Source organism: Rhopalosiphum maidis, chromosome 4 (genome assembly GCF_003676215.2).
Source record: "Rhopalosiphum maidis isolate BTI-1 chromosome 4, ASM367621v3, whole genome shotgun sequence".
In the NCBI taxonomy this organism is placed as follows: domain Eukaryota; kingdom Metazoa; phylum Arthropoda; class Insecta; order Hemiptera; family Aphididae; genus Rhopalosiphum; species Rhopalosiphum maidis.
In genome coordinates, this window is record NC_040880.1 from 19,539,278 (window position 1) to 19,551,553 (window position 12,276).

The following is a 12,276-nucleotide window of genomic DNA, read 5'->3' on the forward strand; positions in this document are numbered from 1 at the left end:
TTTCAGATTTTTTTTTTATTCTCGTTTTTCGTTTTGTCACCGTGACGGCGTTTTCTGTGACGCCAGCGCGTACAAGTGGGAGAATACAAATTTTATATTTAGAACCATAGGAATATATACACGTATGATATATATTATCGAGTGTCGTGTATAATACAATATATATATTATCATCGTCATCGTCTATATTCTGTTAAAGATGACGGTAGCCGCAGCCTGCGAGTAATCGGAAAAATTAAAACCGAATTCGCCGTGCCAAAACGACACGCGCAGGACTTGGTTACAGTTATTAGTTATTATAGGCATAACAATAAAACACGATTTAACATTCTATAGGAACAACAAAACATGTATTTTATTATATTTGGGTTACACGATAAATGATTCTATATAATATGAGTATTAGGTACTATAGGTATACAATTATATAGTTCTTAATAGTACGTAATTATTTATATAATTTAGAAACAATATAATGAGGGTAAAATAAACAATAAGTACCAATAGTGGTTACCAAAAAAGTTTTATCAAATATTATTAGGGTGTGGTTTTGAGGGAAATCATCCAGACATAATAGGTATAATATTTGCGTTATTTTTAATTTTACATATTATACACTATAAAACTAATCCTAGTTGAAAAAAACGCATATTCACAACTTAACGTCTAGTGACACTTATAAACATAATATATTTTATAAATTGGTAATTAGTAATTACAATAGGTACTTAAAAATAAAATAAAAATAATATCTTTACACAATACAAATTGGTAGGTAACTATGATATAGAATACACATAATATTATAAGGATACAGAAGATAAAATTATAGAAGATTTACTGATAAAAAAATACGTCATCTTATGATGGCATAATGTTCCATTTCAATTGTAAATGTTTACATCCGCTCAAACAATTAATTAATTCTACTAAAGCACCAAGCAGTATCTAACTAGTAGGGCAGTAGGTATATACAAAATACACATATTATATACGTATATATTGGAGTCTGGAAGTGTGGAATGTTTGTTTGTAGTATATCAGAATATTATTATTTATTTTTGAGCATTTTTAAATATCCGGCCTCTGGCCATTTATTCGTGCACGAAAACAGTAAAATACATAATAATATCTACCTAAAATAATATACTCGGAATATTTATGCCGAATAACGAAAGTCAAATATTGATTGAAGTACGTACCTTGGCCATGGCAGTAACGAAATAGATATTTATTGCGACTTATGTTTTATTATATTTACGGAATAAAAAGAAGTTTTTTTCAATGATATATTTTAGTTTAAAATTTTAAAAAAAGAAACTTTTGTAAGCTTAAATACTGATTAAAAATTTGGTTATAAAACAATTTTCTTTGTTTGATATTTTTTCCTTTTGTTAACAAAATTGTTCTATCAAATGGAATAAGTTAGATTATAGCTGTTTACTCTTAACAAACATATTTTTGTACAGAGTTGGTAAAAAAACTTATAATGCCATTTAATACATATCATTACACAAACATAGATAATACATGTATCCACTCGGATACTCTTTATATCAATGACAGGATGTATACTTTGAAGTAGGCAAACTAAATAATTTATATACGTACTTCAATTAAAAATTAAAAATATTACATACAAATCATGAGAATTCTAATGATTATAATGACACATGGTATACCTATACGTTTCATTAATATTTTTTCTAACGTTTTTCTAACTTAGATTACAATTAAAATGATTACTTTTTATTTCATATTTATATCCATACATGAGCATTTTCATCACTGGGATTGGTTCTAGCACCTATTAATTTTTAACATTCTTAACATCTCCAATAGAAGAAAACTTACTTTTGTATTCCACGGTCCATGACCCTAGTCCAGAAATATTACGAAAACGTTGTATACCTCCAACACGAGGACGATCGATATTTACAATGGAAAATTGTACGCTATAAAAATAACAAAATGGAATCAAGCTATCACAGAAATAATAAGTGGGAACGCAATAAAGAAAAATCGAAACTTCATAATAAATAAATCATATTATCAAAATAAAAAAAAATTATAAGAGTTACTAGCCAATAAATAACATCTAAAAACTGGGAAAAGCGAATACGCTTGCATAAGTAGGTAATTGAGAAATGTTAATTTGATTGTCAATATTTCCACATTAACATTTATATATTTTATATAATTTAATTTTGTTCAGACGTTGCACATTATACTATATTATAGTACAGTGAAGGTCAAGTCCAAAAATTAAATTGTTTAATGGTGAAATACCACTTTGTAACATCTTGTACCTGAGATGTATACGTGTAGACTGTACATCAAACGGCGGATACGTGCATGCGATCGCAAATCCAATTGGAGCCTGGAGGATGACCACATTAGTTCGTAAATCGCGCGTAAAAATCGATTTACCTATATGCCTAGAAACATGTTCATAAGACATGCCGACACGATTGCGGTACAATTTTTTTTTGGTGCGGGGGGGGGGGGGTACCTACGTTGCGTTGATGCAATATATTAATTCTATGCGTATACTGTGTTGTTGGTTGGAAAAATATCGATGCGTAAATATCTGCGTCGATCTATAGTTATTCATGTTATTCACTTTATTACAGAGTGCGATGAAATTTGCGCTCCGGACAAGCGCGCAACGATTTAGGAATGCTGCGATGACTACGATTACGATCATAAATTACTATCTTTTGTATATATTTTTATAGACAAGGAATATTATATATACACACGACATACACAAATACACACACACGAAAGCGCCCTAGCGGTTAGAGGGACGAACGAAATAAAAAATAGGAAGAGATAGATATAGATAATGAGATAATGAAAGGGAGAGGGAATGATAAACGAAATACGATAATATATGTTTTAACATTATCACATCGTTGTTTGTTCACGTCGAGATCATGAGTAACAGCGTGGCGACGGTTACCGTGGTGACAGCGGCTGCGGCCGTGACGGCGACTGTGGCGGTGCCGCCGCATGCTAGTTGTTCGCGGTGATACGGTACGGTGAGCGGCACGTCCTGCGGCGGCTTGCACTTGTTGTCGTCCGACCCGCCGCCGCACAACTCCTCGCACGCCGGACACACAATGACGCCCTTGTGCAGCCAACCGTTGGCCACCAGCCGGATGACCAATTCCTGGCCCGGGAAGTAGCACGTGTACGTGTGGTTGGACACCTGTAATGCACATAAACAAATACGCCATACGATATTTTAATATGATGTATTATATACATAGTGATACGCCAAATGTATATCTTATATCATAATACTGCACTATACGATAACGAAGAATATAAATATAAAACCATTATGGATATACCAATGAGTCATGGATAGGCGTGAATTTACACGAATTATTATCTTAGTACTGGGCAATGACTATATTGCATTGTCAATGATATGGATGGGATCATGGGATCACGATCGTTTTTTTTTTTTAAGTGAGGAGAAAAAATATTATAATAAATTAGGGAGCTGTGCTTATTGCTCACTTTGCTGACGCTGAATCACATCAACTCACCAGAGAGCTTTACCATAGACACCCAAATGTCAACCTACCCTTACCGATACGCTTTTAGTCAAATTAATATGATATTTTCATCTACTACCTTTAATCTATTATGTGATGATACATAGTTGTGTCTATAAATTCCTGTCCTTACCATTAAAAGGAAAAGAAATTTGAAGCAGATTCAAACGTTCAAAAATGTTTGACATTAAAGCCCCTCCAAAGAAAAATTGTACATAATTATTATTTTACTGATTTAAATAATTGAGTATGATCTGTTATTTTCAGATTACAAAAATAAACTACACAGTGTTACATAACACTTTCTATATTTATATATATATATATATATATATACATTCTGAGAATACAATTAATATATTTTGTTCTGTTGGAAAACAACTAAGTAGTGTTCAAAACTACAGAAAATACTATTGTATAGTAAATTAAAATTTTCTGATACCTAGTTTGTACTACTTTGAAGTTTCTTATGATTCAATTAAAATGTACGAAAGTTTTAGATTATTTTATATACTTTTTTTTAAAACTATGTAAGTAAGCTTTTAAATAAAGTAATTTATCTTAAACGCAAGTTAATTAAATTCAGACTTTTTTAAGCTATATACGTACAAGGATATTTCTTTTAAATAAAAATTTATTTGTATAAAAACAAATTTAGTAGATATTAAAATGCTATAGTATTTTATAAGATTAGTTATAGGTACTTTATTCTTTAAAATTAAATTATTTTTTTTATTTTTTTTTATTATCAACTACACAAAATACATATTATAGTAAATTAAAAATACGGCGTAGTACACAGTTTATATAATAAATTATTGTTGAAAATAAAATCAGTACTAAGAATACGATGTTTTAAAAACAGTATAATTAGATTACACTACCTAAGACAATTAAAAGGTCGCTAAGCAAAAAAAAATGAGTCGTCAATCGGAAATCGGAATTAATATTTAATACCTACTACCAGCCAATAAATGTATAAATATATTAGTTGCCTACCTATATGGTTAATTATATTATATGATCAATACTACTGAAGAATTATATTGAATATTCATATGTCTGATACTCAGTTATTTAATTTAAAAACTAATTTTAACATATATATGTATAATTTAAATTTATATTCTGTTTGATAAATACCATTGAGAAAAATCAAAACATCTATAAATAGATACGTTTCATTAAATAATTTAGATAATATTTAAAAAAAATCACTCGAAATACATTTTTACATGTTTTAATAATTGAAGTAGGGAAATACTTACAACAATATGAAGTCTTCCATTTTGACAGCTATATTCGTAACATCCAGAGCCCCAGTGTTGCCATTGTCTAACTTGTTTGCACGTTTGTTCTTCCCACATCTGATTAGTATGGTCGAAACATTTAGAATTGTCTCCATATACTTCTAACGCAAAGTTCTTATCCGGATCTATATAGAATAAGATAAAACTATCAACTGTGTATTAAGAAAGTCTATTATTTTGATAGTTTTATGGTCATCAAACATTAGAAAATTACAATACAACATTTATTTTTCTTTCAACTATGTTTTGGTTCAACTATAACTATATTGTACAACGAGATAATAAGAGTAACTTAGATTTCATTAAACTAAGTCTATTATATAAATCGAAATTAGATTATAAAGTGTCTGTTGCATGTCAATAATCGATGATATGCACAGAAATTTAAAAAGCAACACGCGTTTACATTTTTTTATTTTATACAAATCGACAACTACAGCGTATTGAATAAAATGATTAAATAATGTTTTTCAGTTTTAAATTTACCAATACCTTTAACCTAATATTATATCTGATACAGTGATGTATATTATATTAAAATTGTATTGTTTTATTTAATACTTATATTAATTTAATATCATAATCATTGATCTGAACAGCAATAGTGATGCATGTCATTCAAAGTTTAATATATTTATGTACTTACGTGGATTATTTTCTGGATACTGACAATGTGATCCTCTTATCACCACACTTTTGGACCTCCATATAAACTCTTGTATATATGGACAATAATCCGCTAGACTTACAGATCCTCCGTAATATGCTTCACGACCGGGTGTTACGTGTGGGATGTTATCAAAGTTCTAAAATAATATAATAAAAATAAGAATAAATGCAATTACTAGATAGCTACAGTAATAATAAATAAATAAATATAGTGATTAATAGTGTTAACACTAGTAAAGTATCTCTATACAACTTTAAAAATGTGAACTTGTTTTAAGTTAAAACGAACATTTTAATAGAAATTTTAAAGTTTATTTAAATTAGACTCCAAATCCCATTCTTTATTTTTTTATTTTAGATATTTATTTTTCAAGAAGATGATGGACTGCGCTGAACATATTCCTGTTAGGACTTATAACCTAGGTATTAAGGTTTTAAAAGATTTAATTTAAAGTTATATTACAATTTTCCATATTTTCTAAGTATTATAAAATCGATAAACTTTTATATCCGAGTGTTTTTTTTTTATAGATATTATTACTGTTAAATTAAAATTATTATACAGAACTAGTGAAATATGATAAATTCCTACCCAGTATCTGATCGTGTTCGTACTGTTTTTAAATTTACTTATTTAAAAAAAAAAATGGGTATTTTAATTTTTAAAAATTTAAAAGGAAAATTTATAATTTTGAATCAATATACTCGTATATCTGTACTTGATAAATTCGTGATTTTCAAATAAATGTTCATTTAATAAAACTATTGTAGGTAGATAAAACACAAATTTACACTTTAAAAAGAATTATATTATTTTACAACGTAATTTACTGTATTTTTAAAAATGTATATGAAATTAAATGTATTATTCAATTTTCTATTTGTTCTATATTATTATTGCTTTGGTGTTTTGGAAAAAATTGATTTTATATATATTATACGTAATTATACTATTTATGTTACACTATTGTACCTATATATAATACGAATAATAAAATATTTTATAACTTACATTTTATTCAAAACAATCTATAAGTGATAACATAATTATTAAACTAAGTGGGCAAATTCAATATTCAATAATTATAAAAAACCCTAGTCTATTTTTTTAGTTTATTCTAAGTTATAATATTTATAATTCTAGCTGATTATAAATACAATTAGAACAGGTAAAATGTGTAAAGTAAGCTTATTTAAATAAAATAAATTAAAGTAAAATCTAATAAACAAATACATTTATCTATTAGGATTAACTTTGTGGGTTATATCAAGCACAAAAAAACTAAGTTTCATACTATCGTGGTATAAATTATAATGTATTATAATGTACAATATTTAGTTGTATAATATAATATATGAAGTTATAACATATTTTGTTTTCAGAATATTTACCGGTAACATAGAAGCACAAATTTTGAAACAATAATAATTACAAAGTATGTTACTGACCTGATAGAAGTTTGGTAATGGCTGTACGTGTTCGACTAGGTTGCACAATGCTACCGAGCTACGATCATCCGTACACTCAGTTTCCAGAGGATCTCTTTTCACCTTATTGCAAAATGGATGGATGGATTGGCTTTTGGCACGTTTCATGTCCATCCATTGTTTACAGCTTTTTGTTACAAAATCACAACCCAAGTTTTTGCCCCAACTGAGATCCTGGGCTAATGAATAATTAGCTTTATACCATCCAGTATCTTCCATCAGAGCTAGAGTTAACCGCGAATACACAGGATTCTGTGTGTGAGTACCAGTCATTGCTTCATTCTAAAAAACGTTTAAATATAATAAGTTTTAAATGAAATAAAGTGTTATTATAGTATAAAGTGCAAAAATATAGTAAACGATTTAATGATAAATAATGCAGGTACGTGACTCAAGTCTCGAATATTATAGTCAAGTCCGATAATTTTACGCTTCTATACCACTAAACTCTCAGAAATAATTACACCTACCTTAGGCCGAGGAATTAACTTTCCTTGAAAAATTAGGTTATGGTTAATAGGTATTTATAATACGCTGTAAAGGTATGATGACCAGACGTATTCTTTTTTTATACATTTTCCTAGTGTCCTTAACAATAGTGTTAAGTATATTTGTTGAAAATATTACGGTGTAAGACATGGTAATGATTTTTAATAATTTGATTATTTATTTGTATTTTATTTAACCCCACATGTATAATAATACAAGATAATATATAATTTTATTGAAGTTAAATATATAGGAAATATATTATTATTAGTTATCCAATGTTTTTTTCAAAGTTTAATTTTTTCAATAACAATATATTAGAATTTCTATATGTTATAAATGTATTAAGTTCGAAGTATTTTCATCATAAAGAAACACACCTAATAAGTTGTTATAGTGATGAAAATATAATTTAAAATAGTTAGTTTTTATAGTCGATAATAGAAATTGAAATTATAGACTGCAGGGGTGGCAAACCTACGGCACGCGTGCCAAAGGTGGCACGTTGATCAAATTTCAATGGTACGTGAAAAATTGAAATTATTAAAAATTATGCTGTTTATAAAATTTTGATTATGACTGTTATAAGAAATTCAAAGAAACTAATAATATACATTTAAAAATTATAATTATAAGAAAAAAGGTCAGCCTATTTAAATAATACATAATAAATCTGGAACTTTATTTTTTGGGTACGTGATAAAATTTATAAAACCTCGATTAGGAAAATTTGGCACTTGACCCCAAAAAGGTTCGCTACTCCTATCATACAGTAATAAAAAAATCGTTTATATAGATGGAAACGATCTATGGACAAAATAAGTAGAATAGAATACACATTGTCAAATTTTAACCAGGGTAAGGTTTTTTATGATGGAGGAGAAAAGTTTTAAAATGTACTTTATTTGGATTTTTATATCTGGTTACTATGTGTTTTGGTAATAATTTAATTTTCAATAAAAAATTTTAGATAGAAACATTTTTAACCTATACATTTTTATATTTTCTTAATAATTTGTTACCTACTTGATTCAATACCTCAATTATTATTTATTACTAATTAAAAAAAAAAACAGTATTGCAGTAATGCTAACCTTATGGTAATATTTACAAGTTATAAAATATATATTTTAATAATATTATAGAAATAATCAAGAATAATTTTTATTACATACAAGTTTGAAACTAAAGACCATACATTATCAGTTGGGAAAATTAGTCGACTATCATGAAGGATCCTTTTATAGTCATATGAAATTTAAAAAAATTTACATTTATGTAAATAAAATTTATATTTTTAGGGTATTAAAAGTAATATCATATTTATTATTTTAATATAAATTTAGTAATTTTGACAAGCATTTAAAGTTTAAGAAAACATTCATTAAACGTTATGGACAATTGTGCTAAACCTTTATAATTGTTTTGAAAGTGCAATGATTTATAATAGCCTTCAATTTTACAATAATAATAATATACTAATATTAATCACAAATGTGAGATATTAAACATAGTTTCTTCAACACTTAATTATAAAGTGAGAATATCTGAAATAATGGATGTTTAATAACGCAATTATATGTTATTGAAAAGTCTCAATTTTTGATATATTAAATGTTTAAAAAATTTAATAAAAGTCTTTATTATTGTGATAATTAGATGGATCAGAAGACTACTACATTAAAATTAAATATTTTAAATTATGAATGCGCATATGAGATAAAGATGACTATATATTTTCAAAAATATTATAAAACACTGATTATTTTGTTTTTCTTACATAATTTTATCAAAAAAAAAGAACGCGGAAATTGTTTCTTTGTATTCATAATATAATTTTAAAATTTTATTCAATTTTAGTTATTATTATTTCGATTCATTGAAAACAATAAAGGGCGAACTTTAATGAATTAATTATTTACACTTTATACATTACAGACTATCAAGGAAGTAAACAATGGCTTGTTTACACCAATCTGTATCTTTGAAATTATTATATTAACTATTGTCTTATTGTTTTCATGGCACATACTTCCTGAAATACCGGGTAGCAATCGGAAGTTCATTTTTTCAAATGAAAACTTATAACAAAATTAGAACTAGTTTTTAAATTAGTTTTTAAATATCAGTTATACTGTAAAATCTTGATACTAATAAGGTCTTATATAAGTGCAGGTTTAGGATTTACCAGTGCAAAATTGGTAATTTATTTACAATATCTGTTTGTTTATTTATAGGTCTCTGTTAATTATATAATACATAAGTTAAGAGAAAAGTATACATAAGTCAAATATATTATAAATTATAAATGTATAAAAAATAATCCTATCATGTATAGGAAATAGAATCTTAAATATTTTGTAAAAATGTTAGGTCTCTTATTTAGTTATTCGTTTCAGAATTATGACGAAAAAATCAAAATATTTCGAAAACAATTTTGTTGGTAAAAAAAAATGCTTCAATTATGAGGTGGTTTTTAACCAGAATCTAGTTTGTAGGTAGTCAGAAGTAAACATTATGAAAACTTTTCAAAATAAAAGGCAAAAACGAAAAAAGTAAACAACATTAAAATACTGGAAAACAGAACACCAGCTTTCGTCAAAAAATTGATTATAAGAACTTTACATTTTTTTTTTTTAGTTATTATGTTTATTAGTATTTTTTGTACACAATGAAAATTTCCAAATATTTAGATTAATTTTAAGCAATTATTTAGTGGTAAATATAAACCAGGAATCTATTCACACTGTACTTAGGTTTTGACTCATCAAGTAACAACAATAATAAATGGTAGGAGTTTTTTTGACAAAAATCAGTTCTATCTATCAAATTATTAATAGAAAAATAAATTAATAACAACTAGGTAATTAAAAAAATAAAATTATAAACTATCCTTAAAAATCGACAAACCGCAAATCTAAATATAAAATAAGTACGCATTACCTTAAATAGATACTTAGTTATAACTGTAAAGTTATCTGTTTAAATTATTTGTGTATTTAATCGTACATAAATATTTATTTTAATTTTTTGTTTGATATTAAAAATAGTTGCTGAACGATTTTTACATATAGATACAAATTAATTTAATAAATTGTAAACTTCTTTTTAAAATTTAATTATTAAATATGATGATTCATATAAATTAAAAATGATCAAATTATTATTTATTAAGTAAAATTGATTTATTAAAATAATGTTAGGTATTGATATTATGTTAAATAAGTTTTTAATACGCAAAAATGAAGGTTATTTTTCTCAATTAAATTTAACCCTTAGAAATTTTAGTATACTATGAATTTCATAACAAACATCAATTTCCTTGAGCTTTAAACATTTTATAAACTTATAAAATCGTCGAAGTGTAAATCTAATTTCAAGATGTTCTAAATATTGGTTATACGCGTAGAAAACATTATTATTGGTGTTTACAAGCAATTTACAAAACAGTTGGTTTATTGATTAGACTTTTTATTTTATGATTGATGCTAATTTGATCATCTTATAGGATATACATATAACCAAATTTACTGATTACTTTAGCAGATTGGAAAAATTTAAAAACCCGAAGAAACTCATTTGAAAAAATAAGAGAAAGAGGTAGGTATACACTTCTCATAATATGTGTCATACTCAAATCCATCATTTTTGTTTAAAATAAACTTTCAAAATTGAAGAAATATTCTACAATATGAAATATTTCGACACAATAATCAACTTAAAAAAGAAATTCTAAAACGAGACTGATAAATTTAATTAATATGTAATTATATTATACGCGTATGTGTTTTAAAGTGAATAGATACGATTATCATAATTTTAAGATAATTTTTATAGTTAATACCTCAAAAATTCTTTTTTCCCAGTGAGTGAGAGCAGTTCCATCTTCCCCTTGGTCTTCCAGTTCAGCTCCCTCTAAATATGAGCAGTTGAAATGTTTACGAACTTCTTCTACGACTCGAGGTGTAACCATCATTTGAACTTCTTTGTCGACCACGCCGCCATGTACTATCCAATTGCGTCTTACCACCGTCTTGATTACTTTGTCACTCCACTGCCTTGCTTGAAGTCTATATAGAATAATCAAATGATTGTTTGTAAGTTATACTTATTATTATATGTTAAACAACAGAAAATATATTGGAGGGAATAACCGTATTTTTTACTTAATCGGCCATTAATTTAATAAAACTACAAGAATAGATTAAAATTTTAGTATCTATTGAATATATATGCACCAGTCTAGTACTTTATATGTTGAAATATTATAATAAAATTAATCAAAGTTGATTAAATAAAAGATTTAAATTTTAGAAATGTTCAACGAATAATAAATGAAAACGCAAAACTCAATAAGGTACTGTCAAAGTATATCATTCATTAAATTAAAAAAATGTTAAGTGTGTTTAACTATACCTAAGTAGTAATTATCAATCATAAAAATATAAAATGTAATTATAGTATTAAAATTTGTTATAAAAAAAATAATACATAATTATATTTTTATTTATTTATTTACGTCAGCCAAATAAATTGAAAATCAACAAAAGTATGAAATAAATTGTAATGATTCGAGAATAAAATGCAGCGACAATATTGATGTTTGTAGTCGTAACGAGTGAACCCAGTCAGGACATACCTAAAATATATTAAACATTTCGCGTCACAACGATAGTTACTTATGAACAAGATGACTGATTTAGTACCTATAACTTAGGCCTAAGTAAAAATCCAGATCTAAGTATTTTGAC

The 12,276-nt window shown here is 26.3% G+C and overlaps 1 protein-coding gene across 1 annotated transcript in view; it reads right to left on the reverse strand.

The window, feature by feature from the left end:
• Positions 1–372: 372 nt before the first annotated feature.
• The window catches only part of LOC113548604 (leishmanolysin-like peptidase), a 65,181-nt gene continuing 53,277 nt past the window's right edge, over positions 373–12,276 (reverse strand). Inside the window, exons 7-11 of the mRNA XM_026949566.1 lie at positions 11,370–11,595; positions 6,998–7,318; positions 5,526–5,685; positions 4,838–5,004; positions 373–3,214 (exon numbers count right to left, since the gene is read on the reverse strand). Coding sequence (XP_026805367.1) covers positions 2,927–3,214; positions 4,838–5,004; positions 5,526–5,685; positions 6,998–7,318; positions 11,370–11,595 — 1,162 coding nt within the window. The 3' untranslated portion in view covers positions 373–2,926. The remainder of the gene's footprint in view (positions 3,215–4,837; positions 5,005–5,525; positions 5,686–6,997; positions 7,319–11,369; positions 11,596–12,276) is intronic.